The sequence below is a fragment of the Danio rerio genome, chromosome 3, assembly GCF_049306965.1.
Source record: "Danio rerio strain Tuebingen ecotype United States chromosome 3, GRCz12tu, whole genome shotgun sequence".
NCBI classification, from domain to species: domain Eukaryota; kingdom Metazoa; phylum Chordata; class Actinopteri; order Cypriniformes; family Danionidae; genus Danio; species Danio rerio.
The window spans coordinates 1,757,274-1,783,486 of NC_133178.1; the positions used below are offsets into that span (position 1 = coordinate 1,757,274).

Genomic DNA, 26,213 nt, shown 5'->3' on the forward strand with positions numbered 1-26,213 from the left:
GACCACGCCTATCTTTGATGTAGGAGCGTTCACGCTATGCCTGGCTATTCTCTCATCGGAGGTAAAGGTAGGGTGCAGTCATTATGCCGTTTTCCATACATTCCCCCATTCATGAATTGTGAATAAATCCACTAATAGCATTGAAGTTCCCCATCCGAAGGGGAACCCTGTGGTTACTAAAGTAACCCTCTATTTAGCATTGCCATAATGACTATTCCTTGGCTGTAAGTGTCAGTCTCTTCAGCTTAAAAGGATGGCGTTTCCTTGCTTCACCTGTGCTTATATGCGGAGATAATTGGCAATAAGTTCCAGGTGTGCAAGCTTATGCTGCCAATTCATTTGGCATTTCAGTGGCCCGTTATATACTCTTTCAGACAATTGGCTTTCTGAAACGAAATCTCCCATTCGTGGATTATGAATAAATCCACAAATAGCATTTCCATTCCCCTCCTCTGGGAACGAGGGTTACTTTAGTAACCAAAGCATTACTGATATTCTGCCCATGATGGATAGTGTTAAGTTCATCCAGCGTTGAAGATCGTCATCAAATTTTTTTTTTTGTATCGCAGTAGAGTTAAGTGCAAACAATTCTGACAGCCTGGCGGAAACATTGTTACCCAAATATGTGATGTAGTTGGTACACAGAGGGATTTGTGATGTTTGGGATGTCACATCCACACTGCTGGAATTTAATGGGAGTATAGCAGATTTATTCCAGTTGATTGAGTATTCAGAGATATTTGAAAATGTATCAATAAGTTTTATTGTTTCCTGTAATGATGTTTGGGGATTTTGTAAGTATAATAATATGTCATCAGCATAAAGACTTATTTTATGTTGTATGTTTGATGTTTGAATTTCTTTAATATAACTGTTTTGACGGATAGCAGCTGCAAGTGTGACGGATAGCAGCTGCAAGCTTATACTACAGTTCAGTATAGGGAAGAATACGGCGCACGGCGCTGAACACCTTTACAATTAGAATTGTTTTATTACTTTTTTTGGGCTTCGCTTTTGCCCCATTACTCCTGAGTTAAACTATTTTTTGTTTGATATTTTGTTTGAATTTGCTACTTTATTATATTATGTTTATTAGTGTAAATGTTTCTCTTTTTTGTATATATTTGGGCATTATTCTGGTTTCACTTTTGTACATTAAATCACTGTTGTTGGCTGTTCTGTTCTCAGTCTTTTGCTTACACCCTCGCATTGTGAAATTACCACACTTTTTAAATGTTTTTCCCTATAAGTAAGTTTCGTGTAACAGTTCTGACAGATAGGCATGTGCTTTGTCTACAACACAAATTCCATTCCTGTACTCCACTTGAAAACCAAAATGTTCCCACACAGACAGCTTAAATGTGTCTGGGGGATCTGCAATCTCAATACTATGTGAAGTATACAGTAGTAACGAGTGATTGCTCACTCAAGTCACATGACATGCACTTGGAAAATACTAACTTTAGAATATAATATTTAGAACAAAAGCTCATCATTACTAATACAATTTAATCAAATGTGATTAAATAAAGATGTTTAAATTGGTTCAGTTAGTTAGAGATGTCAACCTCAACAATAGACAGCAGGGGACATGAGAGTACCACGGTACTCCACGAGAGTTTTGCAATATGTATCGTCGTTGGTGTATCGCAATATTTCGGTTCGGTTTGTAATATCAATACACCCCTACTTACAAACATAGTTTTACAAACAATTATTTATGGTTATTGCTAGCTATGAATAATAAATTACATTATTACACAATCTGGTTTTTTCCGCTGTTCTTCAAGCTGTCGTTCAACTTCTTCTTGTAGCTTGTTTAGTTCATCTACTTTCTCCACATGCAGGCGTTCACGAAATGTCCCAACATCTTTTTTCAGATTTTGCTGATACCATTTCTGGAGCTGTAGGAGCTGGTAGAGTTTTTCCATAATTTCCCGCTGTTTCTGATGTGCCTCCAGCTTCTCTTTGAGCTCCTGAATGTGCTGCTCTTTTTTCTCTCTGAAATCATTCAGTTCTTCTGCTTGTCTTCTGGCCTCAACTTCATGTTTCTTCTTTATCTGTTTCATTTCCTCTTCATGTTTCTGTTTCATTTCCTCTCTATCTTTCTCTTCTCTCTTTTGTCTGTCTTTCTCCTCTGCTTCTCTCCTACCCTTCTCCTCTTCCTGCTCTCTTTTCAGATCTTTCAACATTTTCTCCCATCTCCTTCTCTCGTCTTCTCGTCTCTCTTCATCTTCATGTTTTCTTCTCTCCCACTCCTCTTTTCTCTCTCGTTCCAGTCGTTCATAATGTCTCTTTGTCTCCTGTCTCTTTTCCTCATATTCTCTCTCCTTTTCTTCTCTTTCTCTTCTCTGTTTCAGTCTCTCCTCCTCCATCTTCTGTTGTTCTTCTTCTCTTTCTCTTTCAAATCTCTTTCTCATTTTCTCCAGTTCTTCTTGTTTTTCTCTTAGTTGTTCTTCGTGTTTCTCTTTTCTTTTTCTTTCTTCTTCCTCTCGTTCTCTCAACCTTCTCTTCATCTCATCCTCCCATTCTCTCTGCTGTTGTTTAATTTCCTCTTGAATCTCTTTTCTCTCATTTTCAGCTTCTTTTATTTTTCTTTCCCATCTCTGTCTTTCCTCCTCTTCTTCTTCATTCCTCCTCTTCTCTTCTAAATCCCTCTTTTTAGTTTCGTCTTCTTGTTTCCTCTTTAATTCTTCTATAGTTTTCTCTTGTTCGTTTCTCATCTTGTCTTGGTCTTGTCTGTATTTTTCTTCTCTCTTTCTGTCTTCTTCTTCTCTTTCTTTCTGCTGTTGTTCATACTGTGATTTCTGATTCTCAATCTCTCTCATCATTTCTTCTATTCTCTGATGATATTCAGCTCTCTGCTGTTTTTCCTCTTCTAACCGTTTCTGGTTTTCAATCTCTCGCTGCTTCTGATCTGTTTTCTCCTTCTCTTCAAACTCTTCTCTGAGTTTTTTCTCTTTTTCTTTCAGTTGATTCTCCATTTTTATTTTCTCCTCCTCTGCTCTTTGTTTTTCTTCCTCGAGTCTCTTCATCTCCATCTCATGTTTGGCTTGTAACTCTTCTTTCTGTTTCTGAATCTCTCTTTCTCTCTCTTTCATGATTTCCTCCATCTTCTTCTTAATAGACATCTCTGCCTCCTCAAACATGTCATTAGTGAAGTATCCACCCTGATTATTACTCTTCACCTCTTCAATAATCTTTAACAGCCGGATCACTTGAGTTTTGTCTTGTTGTTCATTGTTATTAAACACCAGGAATCTGTTCCCACAATCTCTGATCAGTTTTTTCAGGTCTGCAGATTTGCTTCTCTTCACATAATCCTCTATAGATTGATCTTTGAGATCATCTCCTCTGGTGAACAGAACGATGCTGAACTGAGCAGATTTTGTACCAAATATCTTCTTGATCAGGTCTACAGTGTCTGTCTCCTCTTTGGTGAATCTTAACAAAGTCAACACAATGACAAACACATGAGGTCCAGGAGCTGACAGTGAAACACACTTCACTATTTCTTCCACCACTTGATCATTTGGCAGAGTTGTGTCGAAGAGTCCTGGAGTATCAACAACAGCTACAGATCGACCATCAACTTCTCCAACTCCTTTCTTGCAAACAGTCGTAACTGAATCTGCACTCGTTTGACTGTGAAACTCATTTCTTCCCAGTATAGTGTTTCCTGTTGCGCTCTTTCCACTTCCTGTTCTCCCGATCAGCACAATCCTCAGACACTGGAGATCATCACATTCAGCACCTGAAAATTACACATCCATTAACATCATAAAGCTCTATTTCTGCTGTTTCCATTTAATTTCATAATAAAATAAATAAAAAACCTACAATTAACAACATTAACTGATACTATCTGATACTGTTACTATCAGGGCTTTACATTAACTTTATTGATCACCAGCCACAGTGGCTAGTAGTTTTCCAACATTACTAGCCACTCTGCATTTTCACTAGCCACAATTTTGTTGTTGGAAAAATATTTTTATATGCATAAACATGGCTTTGACATGTTAAAATTACTTGATTTAGATTTTGTGTTATGTCCACATGCCTTCTCATTCATTTCACAATTTGTGTGTCGTGTATGAGCAAATGGGTCACATGACTTTTCAGAACTCAAAATTAAGGATTTACCTAATTTATCTCTGACCACACCAAACAAAAATTATTTCTTAGCCACAAATTTTAAATGTCAAACAAGCTAAATATAGCTGTATACTATACGTTTTATTTAACAAAACATTTCTTTTAAAAAAATAAAGAAAAGCAATTGACTTTTAAAAATAATTTTTGTCATGTACCAACAATATGCAGTAATCTGTCCTCGCTAAAGGTCTCTCAGATCACCAGTTAACTACACATAAATGAAGAGTTGATCTTATATTAAAGTAATGTTGTTGTTAAAAATGATAATTAAACCATATAAACAAAAATAACCGTAAGCAAAAGAAAGCAGGAGAAAAACATACTGTGTGATAATGGGAGGATGATCACACTGTTAAGGCCAATTAATAATCTGTTCAAAGTGAAAGCAACTGCTTACAAAAAGACATATTTGGAGCTCTTGAAAGCAGCAAGACTGTGTGTGCATTAGCATTACTTTTTTGCCTGACTATTTGAAAGAGATTCGATCACAGTTTATGTTCCAGGCACGCGTGCTTCAAGAAAGGAAGGAAACAGGAGCGCGCACGTGCTTTAAACAGTCGCGTGCATCACATCAGCTGTTAGCGCGAGTGATTATCCTCTCATTCGGTATTCATCTGCTTTCTTCTGCTCGCGTGAACGCAATTTTTTGTTAGTCGTGCTGTTTTTCCATTCTAAGATCACATTTGCACACATATTAGGTCATTCTTATAGTCGAACCCTGCTTTTAAGAAAACCACAATTTAAAATTTATTTTCAACCAGCCAAAGTGGCTAGTGGGAGTGACTGTCTAACCCACCAAAGCTGAAATCTACCTGCATTTGGCGGGTTGGTGGGTGTTAATGTAAAGCCCTGGTTACTATTGCTGAGTTCATTGGCATGGTTGCATAACCATTTAGTGGAAATACAAACCATTATAATGAATGTAGTCTGTATTAGGCAATTAAACTTCACTTTTTGCAATGACTATAATTATTTTTTTCCCCTTTAAATGACTAAAAGTTGCTGTGTTACATTTTTAATAATTACTTGTTTGCAGCCAAATAATCAGATGGAGCAGGTACAGTTTGCATCCACTCCACTTAGCATTTTCACCCTTTTGACCTGCATGTCACATTGTGAAAATATCCTGCATGTCTACTGTAGGGATGTGAAAGGCTGAAGATCATCATAGCCATTTATTTTTATCGCAAACCATTCCTGCAAACAGGTCTGTTAATACATATCATCTGTAAATATTTGAGAAACAGCGAAATTTAGCTGGCCTCTTTGTGTTCCTTCTTGACTTGAGTGTTCATTTAATTTTCTCATTTTACATGTTATTGCTCATAATGCGATTAACGTCATTGAGTCACCATGCTGTCAATGTTTCCTCCGGAGCTTCATGTAGTTCTGGATGTTTCATTTTTAATTTGTCAACTTTGCAGTTTGGCACTTTCACTTTCATTCAGGAACATTTCATGCATGCCCCCCATGACAAGCGAGATATTGGATGTGACTATGAACTGCTGGAAGAGTGTTGTTTTAATGGAAGTTCATACCACATGCTGAATGGAAGAAAATAAAACTCAGCATTTCACGATGCAGGTGTCTGTGGTCTTCACTGATTGGGTAGGAGCAAAGAATAATGAAACAGCCCTGTGTGGGTCTGTGTGTGTGTGTAAAATTGTTTTGTGTATTTTGTTTGTTATGTTTAGTATAGTTTGTAGTCGGTGACTTACAGCTATCTGGGCTTTTCATTCATTCATTTTCTTGTCGGCTTAGTCCCTTTATTAATCCGGGGTCGCCACAGCGGAATGAACCGCCAACTTATCCAGCAAGTTTTTACGCAGCGGATGCCCTTCAACCCGCAACCCATCTCTGGGAAACATCCACACACACACATTCACACACACACTATGGACAATTTAGCCTACCCAATTCACCTGTACCACATGTGTTTGGACAGTGGGGGAAACCAGAGCACCCGGTTTTACATGCAAACTCCACACAGAAACACCAACTGAGCCGAGGTTCAAACCAGCGACCTTCTTGCTGTGAGGCGACAGCACTACCTACTGCGCCACTGCCTCGCCTTATCGGGGCTAAATTTGTAAAATTGACAGATTTTTTTCGTCTGGCACCCAAACGAAAATGAAAATATTACCTAGGGGTGTCACGATTCGATTTTTAATCGAAATCGGTCGAAATTTATGCTCAACTTCGATTATCGAATTAAAAAAAAGAATCGTCGATGCTGCCACGCCCCCATGTCACGTCAGCTTGGCTTGCCAAGCGGGAAAAAAACAGGCTTGTTGAAGTGCTTGTTAAACTGCAGAAGCAGGAGACCCGTCGACAGAGCTTAAACCCTCTCCTCTTTCAATGAAGTCGCCGGTGTGTAAGCATTTTGGATTTCCAATGAGTTATGTTGACAACGTTCGTGTTGTCGACAAAAAAAAAAAAAAACACAGTTTGCAAGCTCTGCTATGTACGTATCACGGTTGGGATGATAGTTGCAAATCTGGTTGCGAAAAAAGTGAAAAAAGTGATTGACAGGTGGTAATTATGTGTGTATCTTGCCTTTATTCATTTACTGTATAATATGTTTATGGGTAAAACAAAGACCATGCAGGTCAGGTAGTTTAAACGGTAGGCTACTAATAATTAATTGGTCATTAATTAATTAATTATTCATAATCGAAAATCGAATCGAATCGTGACTTTAGAATCGAAAATGTAATCGAATCGAGGATTTGGAGGATCGTGACCCCCTAATATTATCTACTTGGAGTTAAAGGTAGGGCCACCGTTACAAGTGACATCCTGCAATTGAGTAAACTCTGAATATGACAGAAAAATGAGTCAACTCATGTGCAACTTCAATGCTGGCATTTGGGATATTAATGCTTCATTAGCTCACACAACTTCCGAAACATCTGGACTTCAATAGAATTCATGGATTGTTTAATTGTATTATATAGTTAATTGACTGATTTATCAAGATTAGGTCAGGCAAATTTATTTTTTTCTGTACGTAAATGATATTGTGACCTACTTGGCCGAGAAAAGAACCAACTCAAAGATTCATTGGTGGATTTAGGAAATCTAGCTACCATTCTACATGACCAGACTTGCAAGAGAAACATAGCTACATACGATGAATATGCAGAAGCTTAAAAAACACTCACCTGACTGACCCTTCTCTTGAAGCTCTTTGATTATATTCTCCAGTCTCTTCACTTCTTCTTTATATTTCTCCTCTGCTTCACGTCTGCCTCTGTTCTCCTGAGCTTTTACATACATCTGAGTCGAATATGTTTTAGTCTTCATCTTCTCTATATACTCCAGCAGTTCTGGGACCTGTCTTGACCTTGCAGGTTCTTTTAGACCCATGACACAGTACAGACCTCCACAATGACTGATCAGCCTCTGAAATTCTGGGTTGGATTTGAAGTCTCTCACTGGACTTTTAATTGTGCCATCACTGATAAATATCACTATGATATGCTGCTTGGTGTTAAATATATTCAGGATCTTCTCTACTTCCAGTTTGTCTCCATCAGTCAGTAGTCCAACAGGAACAATGATGAGGAAAGCATGAACTCCAGGATGACAGAGAGACACACAGTGGAGAGTCTGACTGGACACTTCATCTTCTGAGAGACGACTGAGAGCTGGAAGCTCCAGCAGACTGACCTGACGACCATCAATCTTCTCCTCTTTCTTATAAAAATCTTCACTGCTTGATCTCTGGTGTGATGTACTGATCGGTTTTCCTCGTAAAAGTTTGGACACTGAGACTTTAAGCAATCCATTACCTCCACACAGCACCAGATTCAGCTTCTGTTTTCCAGAGATATATTTTGGCACTTGAAAACATAAAAAGACAATGAACTTATTAAACACACAAATACAAAGCAAAATACTCACTCCTAATAGTTTAATCTACTTACAGCTGGTACGAATCCACTCTCGTATATCAACTGTAAAAAAAAAAAAAAAGTAATTTACAGTAAGTAAATAAAAAAGTAAGTATTTTAAGTAAGTTTACAGTGTATAAATGCTGTAGCAAGTTAATTGTGTGGCACTCATTTCATGATTTTCGCCATACCCAGATGTCCATGTGATAAAGGAGATCCTGAATTAATCAAAAATATTAATAACAAATGCCTAAAAACGGAGCTACTACTATTGGCATTTGCATGGCAGTATGGTGCTCTGGTTTAAACTTCTGAAATGTAATTTAAATGTAGATTCAGACCCTAATGATCCCAACAGAGAAGGGTCTTAATAGCCCCTTTTCATACATACAGACCTTTGCGGAAAATTACTGGAAATTTTCCGGAAAGGTCTGTATATGTGAACAGGCCCTTTTTAAATATATCAAATTTGTCCTAGGAATTTTTCGGAAAGAGAAGTTGTAATATTACCGGTAATTTGCCGGAATGCTGCGCTGTGTGAACGCAGAAGGAAGACTGCTGGAAAGTGCACACTTACGTCTAGTACGCACTGACATGTGATGTCTACTTTAGCCAATAAGAACACTTTACACATTCACATCAGCGCGGTTTATGAGAATAAAAGTCTTTGAATATTTTTCCAGACACATTTAGCTGCTAGATGTTAGTCAGATAATGTTTTTTTAGGGGTGTCGAAATCGATCGAAATTTATGCTCAATTTCGATTATCGAATCAAAACATAAAATCGTCGATGCTGCCACGCCCCATGTCATGTTAGCTTGGCTTGCCAAGCGGGAAAAAAACAGGCTTGTTGAAGTGCTTGCAGAAGCAGGAGACCCGTCGACAGAACTTAAACCCTCTCCTCTTTCAATGAAGTCGCCGGTGTTTAAGCATTTTGGATTTCCAGTGAGTTATGTTGACAACGTTCGTGTTGTCGACAAAAAAAACAACAAAAAAACACAGTTTTGCAAGCTCTGCTATGCACGTATTACGTACGGTTCGTCCGATAGACAACACCGGCATCGCGATCCTCCGCCCGCCCCCGTTGCAAATCCGCTCGCGAAAAGTTCACACTCAGGCCCTGTTTACACTGTCTTTGTTTTTAAATGGCATTTTAGAACAACAACGATTTGACATCCACAGTGCCGTGTAGCATTTCTGAGCAGCCCACCTTCCTCTCTACCTCTGAAAATGCACATCACGTGACCACACAGACACAGACGCACTCACAGCCATGCGCTCGAGACAGCAGGTCCAGGCAGTCAGAGGACTGCTTCAATCTTTCACCCACTTGTACTTAGTCATTTTAGCGAACACCTCAGATACTGTTGGCGGGTTTCTGTTGGTTGTGCGTCTTTTTTACCGACGCCATTATAACGACACAGATCACTGCCTATTCACGAGTCCCGCAGAAAAAGTGATTGACAGGTGGTAATTATGTGTGTGTCTTGCCTTTATTCATTTACTGTATGATTTGTTTACGGGTAAAACAAAGACCATGCAGGTCAGGCAGTTTAAACGGTAGGCTACAAATAATGAATTGGTCATTAATTAATTAATTATTCATAATCGAAAATGGAATCGAATCGTGCCTTTAGAATCGAAAATGTAATCGAATCGAGGATTTGGAGGATCGTGACACCCTTAGTTTTTATGTTCCTTCCTAATGCCGACTGTGTTAAGATTTTATCGATAAGATGTTTATGGTAAACCACTGTTTGTTTACCTTCAAGCTCTGCTTCCTTCAGTTGCGTGACGCGTCACGTGTGCCGTGTATGAATATACCAGTGAAGTTGTTTACCAGTATCACTATGTGAAAGGGGCTATTGTCATTTTCTTAAAAACAATCTTTTTTTTTAATTATTGGTCACAAAAGCTCATCCTGCAATAGCTTTGGGAAGCAACATTACAAAATTACGTAGTCACATTACGTCACACAAGACATATGCAGAAAAGACAATTTTAAAAGTTTGAGTAGTTTATGTTGTTTTATAAGTCAGGGTGTTTCCTTATAAAACCTGTCGCTCAACAATGTATAGTGGATTACATTTACTCATTGCGTGGTTCTGTGAAATGATTAATCACTGACTTTTAACAATCTGACTAGCCTTTAGATTATAGAAGTAAAAACATTTTATGTATGTTGCTTTTGTCATGTCTGTGAAAATGAGCCACTGAAGTAGAGATATTAACACACAACAGCAACAAAATCACAACTAAAATTCAAACTAGTCATAGCCTAATGGAGTGACTCTCAGGATGGCTTGTTTAAAAATACTTGGAAGCTTTCTTTGAATTTTTTTTTTCTTAAAATGTGATCTATATAGACACAGACATTCTGAAAACTTACCTAAAGTTTCTTCACTTCTTTTGCTCTGTAAGGATTTTCCATCATCATCGTGATAAGAAAGATGCTTGTTTACTTCTGATCTGGATGAACGCAAAGATCTGCGCTGCTCTTCTTCCTCAGACACTTCTTTGGCATCTTCATATAGCTCACAAGTGACATAGTAATCTTTGGTATACTTCAGCATCATATCAATTTTATTAAAGATCTCAGCAGGCCAATCTGGTTTCCCCTCTTCAAGCAGCAAATGTCTTCCTCTGCACACATTTATTAACTGGGAAATAGCTGTGTTCATGTGTGAGTGGTGTGTCTCTTTATCAGTCATGATGATGATGGTGTGGTTAATCGCTTCTTCACTGAATTTGCTGAGCACATGTTTGACTCTTATTACGTCGTCCTCTGTGAAGTCTTTGTACTGTAGTGCGAGTATAAACACATGAGGTCCTGGATCAGATATTTCTGCACACTCTCTGACTGTCTTTGTGATCTGATCATCTGAAGTGTCTGGATCAAGCAGATAAAGAGTGGTAATGACCGTCACATGTATGCCATTCACCATTCCGCTTTTTTTCAGCCCATCGTGCTGCTCTACAGATGTATATAGATCACTCTCATCCACATCTGTTCCCAGAATTGAGTTTCTGACTCGGCTGTTTTCTAAAACATCCTTTCCCAGAAGAACAATCCTCAGCTCTCTCTCTGAAACATAAAAACAACACATCATGCAAAGATAAATAAAAACCCAAATATGTCACATCTCATTCTACAGTTTGGACTCAATGCTGTGAACTTTTTAAAAAATTATGAGGATAAAGACATTTGAAGGCTTAGTACTGATTCCTATGGAAAAATCCAATGAAATCATGGGTGCAAGTTCAAAATAAAAGGCATACACTAATTACGCTTTATTGTTGTCTAGACTGTTTTCATTTGATCTGTTGACAATCATTAACTTAATATGTGAAACTTTCTGTATTCTAAATTTTGTTTCAGCTAACTATATATGAAAATAGGAAAATATAAGAATGTAACACATGAGCATAAGAATATTTATGTATTGATCGTTTATTAAAGGGTGTATCTTAAAGCCTATAGACTAACTTTTATGTGAAGGGTTCAGAAAAATTTAAAGTTTGTTAAATGTATGTAATCTACATATCTAAAACTGTTGTTTGTAGCTTTAGCCTGCTAGAGCCGCTGGTCAGCTAAAGCTACCAACCTCTTCCCTACACTCATTTTTTGACTTGCTGGCCTTGCTCTTCACCCTGTACAATGTCGCTTGTGTGTCTATCCTTAAATGCAGAAGAAGCATCGATTAAGGCGTTGAAGCTGGAAGCAGTGGAGTCCCAGAATCGCACCCTCGAGGTGAGGCGGATGCGGCTGCGGGAACAACGAGCTCTGCTTGTTGTACCTAACGTTAGGGCCGCCTCATCATCTAAGATAAGTGGAAGATACAACCACATCACTCCCTCTACCTCAACTCCACGTGTTTCTCTGTCCAGGCCCAGCGCACCGAGGACGCGACACCCAGTTACCACGGCCCCTGGGTGCAGCCGCGTTAGGTGCTTGCCAGGTCCTGGAGCAGATTGTCTCCTCCTTCCATGTTCGAGATCTCCACGGAGAACCGCTTCTCCCCTCTCCAGGTTGAGATGTGGCCATCATCAGCGACTCAATCAGTCGCCATGTCCGCGCTGCCGCCTCCAAAGGTAACAAAGTACGCACTTTCTGCTTTCCTGGTGCCCGCGTTAAGAATATTTCTACACAGATACCTACTATCCTGGGCGCTGCCGAAAGCCCTGGTGCCGTCGTCCTCCACGAGGGGATGTACTACACTGGGCTCCGGCAGACGGAGATCCTGAAGAAGGACTGGAGGAGCCTGATGGAGACGATTCAACGCACCTCGCCCGCCACGCAGATCATCGTTTCTGGGTCGCTTCCTACCTTCCGCCCAGGAAATTAAAGGTTCAGTAGACTTTTTGCTCTGAATGAATGGTTATTAACATGGTGTAAAAAACAGAAATTGCTCTTTGCTAATAACTGGAATCTTTCTGCACCCCAGTCGAGCCGGAGCTGAACTCCTGTCGGACAACATCTCCAGATAACTTCACTCCGTCTGACTAGTAAGTAAAAATTCACAAAATCCACATTATATCGACATAGACTCTTGTTCGTCCCACTTAAACATCAGTAATGTATATCCGGCTAACCCCAAAGAGACTGTCTCGTATTATCAGATCAAGAAACAAACGTACTGTGTGCTCTAGAAATAATCTATTAAGAATCAAACCAGAAAAACCGGTAAAAAGTTAAAATACAAATTTTGTAAAGCTTGGTCTCCTAAACATCTTGTACCTCATGTACTTAGGCCCCGTTTACACAAGTGCGTTTCAGTTTGAAAACGCATGAGTTTTGCTACGGTTACGCCATCCGTCCACACTACGCCGGAGTTCTCGAGCGCCGAAAACGGAGCTTTTTGAAAACGCTGGAGAGGCCGTTTTCATTCTAATACGCTGCTGCTCCGTCTCAGTGTGGATGGGGAAAGACGGAGACATCTGAAAACGGAGGCGGGGCTGCAAACGTTCGCCTATCTGATTGGGGCTTTTCCTCAATATTAAGTAGCCCACACACACAGTTCAGTCTCGCATCCTCTTCTTGTCAGTTCAGACTTCGCAAGTTTGATCAAGGCTGCAGTCTCCCCGTTCTCAGTTTGATATGGAAAACATACCGAGGACACTGGTAAATCTTCAAAGGGAACAGTGTACTTTATAACTTCATTCACATCACCTTGGCTACGTTGTTTCACTTTCTCAACAATAAAATGTAAACATGATTTAAGGAACTGCCTATTTTCTTTTTAATATTAGCAACTTAACAGACAGCAGAAATGTTGAGGCGTCGTGCTGCATATATGAGCGTCATCTTCACTGTGTGGATATTTATAACAAAACGGAGCCGATAACAACTGCCTCCTTTCAATTTCAGTGAAAATACGAAACACAGCCTCTCTTTTGCTGAATATCAGTTTTAATAATCGATAATTATAAAAGTATAACATACAATAAGTTTATACATTGTAGGAAATAAAGGCAAGCGATCAGTCAATGTACCTGGATTAATCATTAACTTATCTTTGCGCTTAACCAAAACATGTTACCCGTGAACAAGTAACTTAATAGATTCCAATGACCAAAGTCAGGGAATTGGCCTATGTCGTTAGATAAAGACAACAACATGAATGAAATATCACGTTCAGCAAATATAGTGAGATTAGATCCAGCGGGAGATGCTTGATGAGCAGTCCGACAAGCAGAGCTCTCATCTGGGTAGAAATGCTGGAGCGCTTGCCCGAGAGTGTCTGTGTGGTCACGTGATGTGCGTTTTCAGCGTTTTGGTGTGGACGGAGAGCTGTTCAGAAACACTGGGTAAAATGCGAGTGTGGACGCGGATCGTTTTCATTCTACAACGCCGTTTTAAAACTAAAACGCACTAGTGTAAATGGGGCCTAAGACTTGTGTGGAAATCATACTAAAACATTGCGTACGCACAAAGCTGTAAATGTGCGTACGCTGAATCTCACGCATATTCTTTTGTACATTCGAATGAACGTGAAACTAAGCGCAACATGCACGAGCACAAAACCCCTCCCTGCCTCCTCCCCCGTATGAATATGCTAATGACTATGCTAAAGGCAAAACCCAACGAAAAAGCAAAGGCAAAAGCAAGCAAGAAGAGAAACTTTGAACAGAATGTGAATTGAAGGTGCTGCTTTCGGAGGTAGAGCGGAGAAAAGTGGTGTTATTTGCAAGTTTGTTCTCCGGAATTAACAACAAAAGAAAAAAATAGAGTGTGGAGAGTTTAGCTGATGCGGTTAACACAGTTGGGTCTGAACATCGTGAATTAAAAAGTAATAAGTGTGATTTATAGGTGTAAAATGTTAGAGTACCCTTAACAGTCTCAGTGGCGCAGCTCGAAAAATGCATGTTAACATGTTTTGACACGTTCGAGCATGAACTCGGTTCGAATCCAGCGTCTGATGAACTCATTCTTCTTTTTCCCCCGCTACATATCAGATTTTGCCAACTATTTATCACGAGAAAGACAAGAAGGAATCATTTATAAGTTTGTGCATCATATTTTATTTGCACATTTATTGAATGGAAATGTTTGTGATTCACGCATGCAAATTCATCTTCAGATAGTGTCTTTATAGCAGTGTGTGTGCAGTAAATAGCTCAGATTACATTGGGAAAACAGGCGACCACTGCAAATTGCACTTTAATGTTTAGCTGGTCAAATGTATGGTATGAAAATCTTATATACCTGCTAATGAACCCGTCTCATACAGCTGCCATTGCAAGGCTCAAAAACACTTTGTAGAGAGGAATTTAACACAACTGCCTCTAGGAGTCGCCAATGAAAATAAAACAGACACGCACAAAAAATGTGCGTACGCCAGCCATAAAGCTGCCGTGGAGCTGCGCACATTCCCACGTTAAGTTCATCGTTAGTAAATCCAAACGTGAACGATTCTGAGCGTGAAACCTGGCGTACGCAAAGTTTTTGTGCGTACGGAGCGTTGATACATGAGGCCCCAGGTCACTTGCACCTAAAGCACTTATCATTAATGAAATAATAACAGAAAACAATCTTAATGCACTCTGTCTCACTGAAACCTGGCTGAAACAAAATGACTATATTAGCTTAAATTAAGCAACTCCTCCAGGATTCTTCTATAAACATGAGGCTCGTCAAACTGGTCGTGCTGGTGGAGTTGCATTAATCTTTAGTAATTTTCTTAATGTTAATTAGAGAAACGGACTTATGTTTAACTCATTATGTTAAGCTTCCAGATATTATGCAAAATCCTATGTTATCTCTTGCTTTAAGTGAAGTTTTTAAACTAATTTCGAGAGGAGCACGTGATATAATTGACAGCAGCTGGCCACCTATCTACACTCATTAGTTAGCCAATCAGATCTATCCTAACCCACTATAAGTAGCCTAGCTAGACATTACTCCCTTATCTTCGTTTTCCGAAGAAACAAACGACAGGTCCGCTCTAGCTCCTCCAAAAGTTACTCACGGACAAAACGGATCCTCCACATCTACTATTCTTCAACTACAATACCACACCACCATTACTACCATCGTCAGCAACTACAAAAAATTACAAAAACAACAACAACAGCGACGGCGGCGGAGATCACAACAGCATCAGCGCAGCTACGTTACATACAAGAAAGAAAGCTCCGCGCTCCATGAAACACCAGCCCCGTCTTAACAACAACCAGCCCAGCATGAAAGTCAGCTCGAGACCGAGGCTCCAACAAGAGGCCGTAGGCCTATCCACTCCAGCCAGATCACAATGCAATCTCCAGCTCCGCTACGTACCTTCTCCAGCATCATCATGCGTCTCTCATATCCAACAACGACTGTCACTGAACTCCTCCAAACTCCTAGACGCCGGGACCACAATTCAAAGCCGCTGCATTAAACCCAAAAAACTTGCAAATCCACGTCTTCACCGCCACCCCCAGGACATAACACGCTCCTGCCACACCCCCGATCCTAAACAGACATTAAACCCGCAATCTCTCCGCCTCCCCGGAGAATCAAGGAAAGGATTAAAAAGCAATAATGGATTTGGACATATTGCAGCAATCATAATTCTAAACACGGATAAAACCAATCTCCCGGACAATAAAGCAACTCTTGGGAATCCCACCTCACCTCTTCCAGCCTGCAGCTCCCGTTTCCAGTGCACACTCCAGTCCTCCTCTTTCAGCGATCCTTACCACCTACGGGCTACGCACCCCGCCCCTCTACCTTGCGTATCATTGCTTTTTCCCCTCTCATTTTTACAAGCTCGCAGCTACTGCAGCGATGCTTACGCCATCAGCCAAGTGCTAAGCCTAGTGAAAACAGAAATTACTTGTTGACTTTTGTCAATATGTTTATGCTTTTACTGAATTACGTTTGTAACTGACCTAACTTTCTTTTTTTTTGTCAAATAAGTTTTATTGATGAAGACACAGATTCAAGACAAAATTAATTCTGTTTACATATTTTGTCCACATATAATATAGGCACAGCAAATAAGGAAAATTAAAAGGAGAAAATTAAAAATTAAATAAATAAAATAAAAATAAAATCACCCACCCACATAACAAGCAAACTTGTTACAAAGACCTGTTTGAAAAATAGAATATGATGACAAAGCATGTTAAAACATTACAGAAATGATGCATTATTATGAGAGGTTTTTTTTCAAGGTAACAGATAAAGGGATTCCAAATTTTGTCAAATTGTTCCAGTTTTCTTTTCAAATAGTATCTAATTCGCTCCAAATGTAATATAGAAGCAATTGCTCCAAGCCACAGTTTACATGTAGGGGATTCCTTTTTTTCCAAAACAGTAGCAGTAGCTTTTTGGCAGTAGTTAAGCAGTATAAGAGCATTTTATGTTGTGTATTTGACAACAAATGTGTTTGTTCAGAGAATCCCAGAATTACAAGCATTGGATCTGGTTGTAATTGCAACTTCAACACTTCGGAAAACACATCAAAAATTCCATTCCAATAATTCTGTATCTTAGAACAAAAAATAAAACTGTGAGATAGATCCGCATCTGATGAATTACATTTGTCACAAAGAGGTGAAATATTTTGGAAAATTCTATGTAATTTTTTCTTTGAATAATGTAACCTATGAATTATTTTAAATTGAATAAGACAATGTCTAGAATTAATAGATTGTTTATTAATATCCTCCAAACCTGATTGCCACATTTCTTCTGAAATTTCCACTCCCAATTCTTTCTCCCACTCTTCCTTAAAACATTTTGTGGAGGGGGATGTAACAGATAGTAGTTGTTCATAAATTATTGATAATGGTTTTTTACTACCTTTACACCAATCTAGGCATTTGTCAAGGATGGAAGGGGATGTACTATCCAATGAAGACGTATGGGCATGTATGTAGTTCCTTATCTGTAAAAATCTGAAAAAATTATTCTGAGGGAGTTTAAATTTCTGCTGTAATTGGTTAAATGAAGCTAGATTTCCATCAGCGAAAAGATCTCCTACAGTATGTGCACCCATTTCCTTCCATTGCGTAAAAGTTCCATCTAATGTAGACGGTATAAATGTTGGATTCTTAGCAATGGGAGTTAGAAGAGAAATTGACTTTATCTTAAAATGGTGTTTCATCTGTTTCCAAATGTGATGCATATTCCGAATTAAGATACTGCTGTTAAAAATCGAACCTTCTAAAGTTACAGGTGAGAGAATTACTGCCCCTAGATTATATGGATGACACTGATCATACATTAGTTGGAGCCATGTTGGTGGGGCTTCATGGCTATCCAAGCATATTGAAATTAGACTTAAGAAGGAAGCCCAGTAATAAAGGCGAAAGTCTTGAAGTGCCAGACCTCCCTCCTGTTTAGACTTACAAAGATGTGCCTTTTTAATTCTATGATTTTTATATCCCCACAAGAACGGAAGAATGGTCGAGTCTAATTGTTTAAAAAAGGATTTAGGTAGAAAGATTGGAATATTTTGAAATAAGTAAAGTATCTGTGGTAAGAATATCATTTTTATTGCATTTATTCTACCATACAAAGATATTGGGAGTGTCTTCCAAAATTGTATATTTGCTGGCAGTTTGGAAATTAGGGGGGTGTAGTTGGCACTAATGAGTGCTGAATATTTATATGTAAATACAATTCCAAGATAAGTAAATTTTTCCATTGAAACTTTAAATGGAGAGGAATGTATTGAGGACAGATCTTTTAGTCCAATGGGCATTAATTCGCTTTTATCAAAATAGATTTTGAACCCTGAAAATGTGCCAAAGGATTGAATAGTGTTCAAAACGTTTGGTATAGTAATATGGGGTTTTGTAATGTATAGTAAAATGTCGTCTGCGTATAGAGATATTTTATTAACTGTTTCTAAAGTATTAAAACCATGTATAGTTGGATCCGAACGAAAATGTTGAGCAAAGGGGTTCTATAGACAATGCAAATAACAGGGGAGATAGAGGGCATCCTTGTCTGGTCCCCCTTTGAAGATTAAAGGGACCAGACAAAGTGTTATTAGTTAATACCTGAGCTGTAGGGCATTTATATAAAATCTTTATCCAATTTATAAAGTTATCTCCCATGTCAAATTTTTCTAATACTGCAAATAGATAATGCCATTCTACTCGATCGAATGCTTTTTCTGCATCGAGTGAGATTATTACCAGATTTTCTTGAGCAGCTTTGGAGTGATGCATTATATTAAAAAGGCGCCTTGTATTTTGCGAAACATTCCTACCAGAAATAAATCCATTCTGGTCAGTAAGAATTAGACCACTGATTAATTTAGCTAATCTATTGGCGAGTGTCTTTGACAGAATTTTCTGATCTACGTTAAGGAGAGAAATTGGTCTAAATCCTTCCACCTCCTCTGTGTTTTTACCTTTTTTTGGAATAACAGTGATGACTGCTTCATTGAACGTTGGTGGTAATCCGCTCTTTAATGCCTCCTTAAATGTCTCAAGAAGGTAAGGTGAGAGTATATCACTGAAAGTTTTATATAACTCAGAGGGTAGACCATCTGGACCCGGCGTTTTACCGGTCTTTAGGGACTTAACTGTGTTTTTTAACTCCTCAAGGGAAATATCTCTATTAAGGAGATTACGGTCATCTTGGTTAAAAGAAGGGAGATTACATTTGTTTAAGAATTTATCCATAGCTTGCAAATCAATGCGGGGGTCGGATGAGTATAGATTTAAATAGAATTCTTTAAAGCAGTTATTTATATTTTTAGATGAAGTACATTTAGTTTCGAGTTTTGTGTTAATCGAATGAATTGTCTTATCATTTTCTAATTTACGTAACTGTCTTGCAAGTAATTTGTGTGGTTTGTCCCCAAATTCAAAATACCTCTGTCTGATAAAAAGAAATGATTTACTTAATTTATCTGAGACAATTTTATTATACTCGTATCTTAATTTTAATATCTTTTTGTACGTTTCTGATGAAGGATTTTGAGCATTTTCCCCAATTCGGAAAGTTTTGATCTATACAACTTATTTCTAGACCCTTGGTAGGAGATTACACAACCCCTTAAGAAGGCTTTAAGTGTTTCCCACAATAAACCTGGTGAAACTTCAGGAGTATTATTACTTTCAAAAAATATTTCCAATTGTAGTATCAGGTAGTCATGAAATTTAGGGTCGCTGACTAGACTAGGATCCATTTTCCACACAGGACGCGATAATGTTAAATCATCAAGTTCAATTTTTACTGTTATAGGAGCGTGATCAGAAATTAGTATATCATGAATTTTGTTATCCACCACGTTAGAGATTAATTAGTTTTCTACCAAAAAGTAATCTATGCGAGTATATACATTGTGGACTTGTGAGTAAAGTGTAATCTCTCTCGACAGGGTGAAAAAGTCTCCATATATCCACTAAATTAGAGTTGTTAATAAATGTGTTTAAAAAGTTTCTGGAATTAGACTGAGGGGCTCTTTTGGAGGATAATCTGTCCAGATATGGGTCAAGAACACAGTTAAAGTCCCCTCCTATGATTAAATTTGTTTGAGATAAATTTGGGATAAAATCAAATACTTTCTTAAAAAAGTCTGGATTATCAAAATTTGGGGCATAGATATTTAATAATGTAATAGGGAGAGAATGAATTTCACCAGATAATATAATATATCTACCTTCTTTGTCTGTTTTTAATGTATTAAGTGTAAATGGCACACCTTTCCGTATTAAAATGGCAACTCCTCGTGCTTTGACAGAGAAATTTGACTGATATACGTTTTCTATCCACCTACACCTCAACTTAACCCTAGAGTCTAACTTCAGATGCGTTTCCTGTAAAAAAATTATATCTGCTGAAAGTGATTTTAAATGTGATAATATTTTGCTTCTTTTAACAGGATGGTTTATTCCTTTCACATTCCAGGAAGCAAAAGTAAGCCCTGGATTGTTACCTATTGGTACAGTGTTACTCTGCATCATTAAGAACTAAATGGATTTATATAATTATCACCATACATTTTACCATTTAGAAGTATCTTAAACAGGCCTCCCACAACAAACCCACCCACTAATTCAAATAAATCTCTCGCCATCCAACCAGAACCGGCGACGAAGACTAAGTCTAATAAATTAAAATTTTACACACTTAAAGAAAATGAAAAATTATAAATGAATGAATTAAATATATAACGTTTCAGAACCGCTGTAATTTGAGTGAAAACACACAAATTAAGTAATCCAAAAAACACCTTACATAGATAACTTATTCACTAACCTTCAAACATAAAATTACCACAGCTCCACATTAAAGAGACTTACAGAACATCTTAGTGTATGCAAAGAATAGTAGAAAGGAGTAAAAACCGAGTATGTTGACTTAACGAGTGATCACACTTATCTGTTTTCCACCTTACAACTTCAAAACAGTCGATCTGACCCAAAACAACTTTCCGCAAACTTAACAGCCTTATCTGAATCCGTGAAATAATGTTCTTTGCCGTTATACGTGACTCTTAATTTTGCTGGATACTGTAGACCATACTTGACACCGGGTTTGTCCCTCAGAAGCTCCCTTGCTCGCTTGAAAAGCGCACGGCGCTTTACCACCGCTGGAGGATAATCGGGAAAGATGTTGATTCTCTGCCCTTTGAACGTAACTTGCTGCATCTTAGCCGCTCTCTGCAGGATTTCTTCTAATTCGTGTGTGTAGTGTAGCCGAAGCACAAAAGCCCTCGGCGGTTCTTTAATTCCTGGGCGATTTCTTAATGTCCGATGGGCACGATCGACAAGTGGTAGATTATCCAGCGATAATGCCTCTTTTAGAAGTTGTGCTATAAAGTCTCTCGGTTTCTTCCCAGATTCGGCCCCTTCCTTGATATTTAGTACACGGATGTTTTGCCTCCTGCTACGTCCTTCAAGATCCATGCATTTCTCCGTGAGTTGCTCTATCACCTGTTTCAAACGGCCCACATCTTGTTCAAGCTTGATTACCGTATCGGAAGAAGTAGACGCGTTGGTTTCTAGGCTTGCCAGCTTTGAAGCATGTTCATCCATCGTTATTTTAACCGCTGAAATTTCAGAGCTAACCTCCTGTTGGAACGTAGAGAGTTCCCCTCGTATCGAGACAGCAAGCTGTTCAATTTTGGCGTCTATTATTTCGCCGATGTCCGCTTTGATAGCATGTATTTCTGAGCGTAGAGAAGAAATTGCGTTAAGAATTGCTGCGTTACCCGTGTCTTGAGTATTTTCGGCCGGTGTATCATCTGCAGCCGAGTCCGATGCGGGCGCGGCCTGGTCTGTTGCTTTACGAGGTTTAGCTGGCATGTTTAATTCCAAATATAACGTTAAAGCCAACAACTCTGTGTGTATCAGTTGTAACTCGAGTTGTGTTCCTTTCCCTGACGACAAAGGATTACTTGCGCTCCCTTCCCACAACCCCACTAGCCGTCCACCAACGCTAAACCAGAAATCACAGAGCAATTCCCTGTTAAGCACATCCATACCAGCCCTACTGAAATGGGCATTAGAACGTTTCTAAAAACGTCTAATAACGGCTCTTTCATCTCCTCATAATTCTGCCTTTTTCAGCTTTAATAGCATGATTCTGCCTGATGAATATGCTTAAATTATCACGTTATAAACCAAGCAATCACTCGAATCTAGACGGCTGCAACGCTGGGTTGCAATCAACATTACACCCGCCACCCGATTTCTGGCAATCGGAGGTCACAATTATATTTCGTAGTCTGTTTAACATTCGGATGCAGAAGTAGCACACACATTTATAGTTAAAAACGATCCGCTGGATTTCGCTAATAACTACGGCGTTTGCACGTCATTCACCTACAAGTTCCCCGTTTCTCTCTCCCTAATATCCCCCAGCTAAACTAGTGACCGGTTTTCTAATATTTGCATTCTCATTGCGGAAGAACCTCCGGCTTAAGCACTTCTATAGAATTCTTAAGCATCAATTTGGAATGATAGAATTTCAAGCATTAATAAGCTACTTGAATAAATCGACAAATTAGTCCCCTTTTATATTCTGGAAGAAATATCACGTTAAGCATAAACTGCTCTCCATCTTAGAACATCAAACACACATGCGCATTATCCCGCAGGGATGCCTTTTCGTCACTCACCTACTTCATCTCGCAGCATCAATCTCCGGAATAGAAGAGAAATGATCTAAATCCGATCTTGGCCGTAACAAACTCTGCCTGAAGGGCGTCGCGCACCAGAGGCGCCGACGGCGCGGTGACGCGGCGCGCTTACGACAGAGAATAGTAGATTAATGCACACCAGACACACGCATTCATACTTTATCAAAATAAACTAATCAATTATACTAATAGCGCTCCGTGGCGTGGCAGAATACGAAGTGTCATGAATTGTGGCTGGGCACTACGGACAGCCGCATTGACTTCCTTAGTATTTATTTCCTTCCTGTGAAAGTCAATGGTTACAGGTTTTCAGCTTTCTTCAAAATGTTGTCTTTAGCGTTTAACACGGGAGTCACCAACCTCTGAAACTAAGAGCTACTTTTCGGGCACCGATTAACGTGGAGGGCTACCAGTTTGATAAACCCTTCTCAAATAACAAATTGCTCAATTTACTTATAATTATAATTTAAGTTTTTGGTAATAATGAATAATATTCATCCAGGTGAAGTAACTGATCATGTTATGATTCTCTCAAAGTTACCAACAATGATTTAACAGGGTAGGAAATACCCTGTAATTAATATATCAATGTGCAACACTATTTTATTTATCTTTGCAAATATTTACATTTTTAAATGATTACTTCTATATAAGAGAAAGCTTACTTGTAAGTGGCGTTATAGTGAGCTATTTTAGAACAGGCCTGTGAGCAACACACGAGAGCCTCGTGGGCTACCTGGTGCCCACCGGTACCATATTTGGTGACTCCTGAGCTGCGTCCCAAATGGCACACTATACACTATGCACTCATGCACTATGAATTTATGCACTTACACACTCAACAAGGTAGTATATGTATGTAGTGTCGTCCCAAATGGCACACTAATGTTTTTTTTACTAAGCGGAAATTCAAACCATTTCCTTGATGACGTTTGACGGTTGCCAAATCATTGAAGTAAACGGCCGAATTATCAAATAATACCTGCCGTGAGTATTGCCGCAATCACTGTCGGGAGGCGCTATAATCACTCTCGTAAAAGAATTTTGCTTTCACCATCCAAATTAAATAAAGTTATTCAACATGTGCGTCCGATAGATCCGCCCCTTCCGCTACTTAAGCAAACCTGTGGTCGTTGAGTGCGTGAAGTGTCCATCATTCCACACTTCATTTTACCGGCTGAATGAGTGCATCATCCGGGTAATTAAAGTGCACTTATTATTTTTAGAGTTTTCAGTGTGAACGCACTACTTACACTATTTATACTACAAAATGGCGTAGAATAGTGCATAAGTATGCGATTTGGGACGCAGCTCTGGTTTAACAGAAATGAAATTCATAAAGGTTTGTAACCATCAGGTGGCGCTTAAAGCATGCGACCTGCTTATGCTTCCTTCCTTAAGCGCTGGAATAGAAGCCATTCATTTATTAGCTATCCAATTTCATCCTTAGTATATCCTTTTTACACAGATGCTGCCCCCTTCGTGGGGTATATTATCAGTGCCGCCGATGCGCTTCTAACAGGCAATATCGTCCATACATTCTAAAAATAAAAAAATAAATAAATAAAAAATTACTGTTGTACATGTTCCTAGTTGCATAGGAAATCGCTGACTTTCTTTTTGCTTTATTTTCAGAAACTGGTATCAGAAGCAGAGCCGCAGCTGACTCCATCTCTCCTTTTTAGATGATAATCCCATAACCACAGCATATACAATTTGCATTTTAGCATTCATTTATACATTTTAAGTTACCCCAGAACACCTCATCAGTTTCTCACTGCTCAACACATCCACACATTCCGTTCAATAACATTTTTGGTTTCAAAACACCTTAAAGTCATAGGAGTATTCAGGCTTCCCACCAGATTCATAATCCAGTCACTCATTCAGAATTGGAGCCGCCACCACAGTAGCACACAAGGGCTATCGTAACAACACATACAACACTAGGAAGGTGGTCTCCCGCCGCCTTCAAATCCTATATCTGACTCAGCCACAGCCATCTCAGGGAAGCTCAGAGGACCCTCACCAGCAGACGCAGTAATCCCAGCGGCCAAGGGCATGGGCCTAGTCCAGGGAGAGAATACGACCCAACCATACCAGCTTCCCGAGGGCAGAGGAACTACCCAGTCTCCCAAGGGCACGGGCATGACCCAGCCATCTAGCTTCCTTTCTTCCTTCCAGCTGATTTGCACTCAGCCTTCTCCCCCTTTTCACTCACCTAACTCCAGCAGGAGTTCTTTCCCTGCCCAGGCCCCCTTGTCACCCCTATATGTCATTCCATAATGACATATAGTATAGCACTATTTATTTTTCTCTCTGTTTGATTTTATTTATATAAATTTATATCTATATGTGTAACGGGTTATAATATCACCTGTGATATTGTCTTTTTCATTAAAATCTTTTTCATTGTTTTAGTGATTTTATTTTGACATTTTATAACCAATATATGTACATTTAGCATTGAGACTTTTATTTTGAATTTTGATTTCGGCGGCGCGTCGACGCCATTTTAGATTACTCGCGCGCCTCTAGCCAGTTCACTTTGCACTGGCTGGGGAGAGGTGGGTGTTTTGCTGAGCTCCTCGTTTTCTGAGTAATTTAAGTATCTAAAGTGTATAAAATGTTTCCATTTAATGCTGTTGGTACTGTTTAGATGTATTACAATGTTCTGTTGTATGATTTAAGTGTGGATAAATCAGGAATGTGTAGTTATATCGTGTGGATGAAGTGCATTTTGTATTAGTGTGAATCTATGATTACAGCAACTAATAGACATTATGTTATACAGGAATATACTGCTGTTATATGACCCACAAGAAATTTAGCTACTGTTTGATGTCAATCCACAGGTATTTCCATTTTATCATCTCAATGTTCATTTATTGATTTTTATTGATATTTACATTGTTTCATTATGTTAATGATAGATTTTTCCTGTTCAAGCTCTAACTCCCGCGGAGTTAATCCCGAGCACCGGACCCCCGCAGGGGTCATCGCCCAACTGCCATTTCACCCTCCAGCTGGGGCTTCACCGACCATTCCTTTTCCCGACTCCAGCTGGAGATGGCACATACAGCTCTCTCTCCCGCAGGAGAGCCAAGAGCTTCGACTCTCGCAAGAATCAGTAAAAACGCCCCCCCCAAGGCCCTAGATTACCCCATTATATATTTATATATCTATATGTTTCATATAAATATATAATTATATATAGTGCTGCCACCTCCCAGCTCCATCTCCGCAAGGAGTGTTCCTCGAGCAAATTACTCCTTCGGAGTCCCCGCCCCCCCTGCCCCCCTTCACCCCCCTCTCCAGCCGGAGTCCTTTCTTCCCTTATAATGACTCCAGCAGGATTCCCGCCCACCCCATGGCTCTGACCCCCGCAGGGGTCTCCCCGAGTCTCTACTCCAGCAGGAGTATTCACAGCCCAAGCCAACTCTGCTTCACCCTTTGCTCCAAAGGAGCCCTCTTTACCTTTTCTTTTTCAAATAACTATATCCAGCAGCCGGATAAAGCATTTCAAGCCTTTTGGGGAGTTTTGTAGGTCCAACCCATCGCTTAAAG

At 39.3% G+C, this 26,213-nt stretch overlaps 1 protein-coding gene across 1 annotated transcript in view; it reads right to left on the minus strand.

Moving 5' to 3' along the window:
- Positions 1–560: 560 nt before the first annotated feature.
- LOC101882729 (uncharacterized) overlaps positions 561–26,213 on the minus strand; it is a 42,046-nt gene continuing 16,393 nt past the window's right edge. Inside the window, exons 4-7 of the mRNA XM_005168249.6 lie at positions 10,445–11,140; positions 8,088–8,117; positions 7,323–8,003; positions 561–3,754 (exon numbers count right to left, since the gene is read on the minus strand). Coding sequence (XP_005168306.3) covers positions 1,749–3,754; positions 7,323–8,003; positions 8,088–8,117; positions 10,445–11,140 — 3,413 coding nt within the window. The 3' untranslated portion in view covers positions 561–1,748. The remainder of the gene's footprint in view (positions 3,755–7,322; positions 8,004–8,087; positions 8,118–10,444; positions 11,141–26,213) is intronic.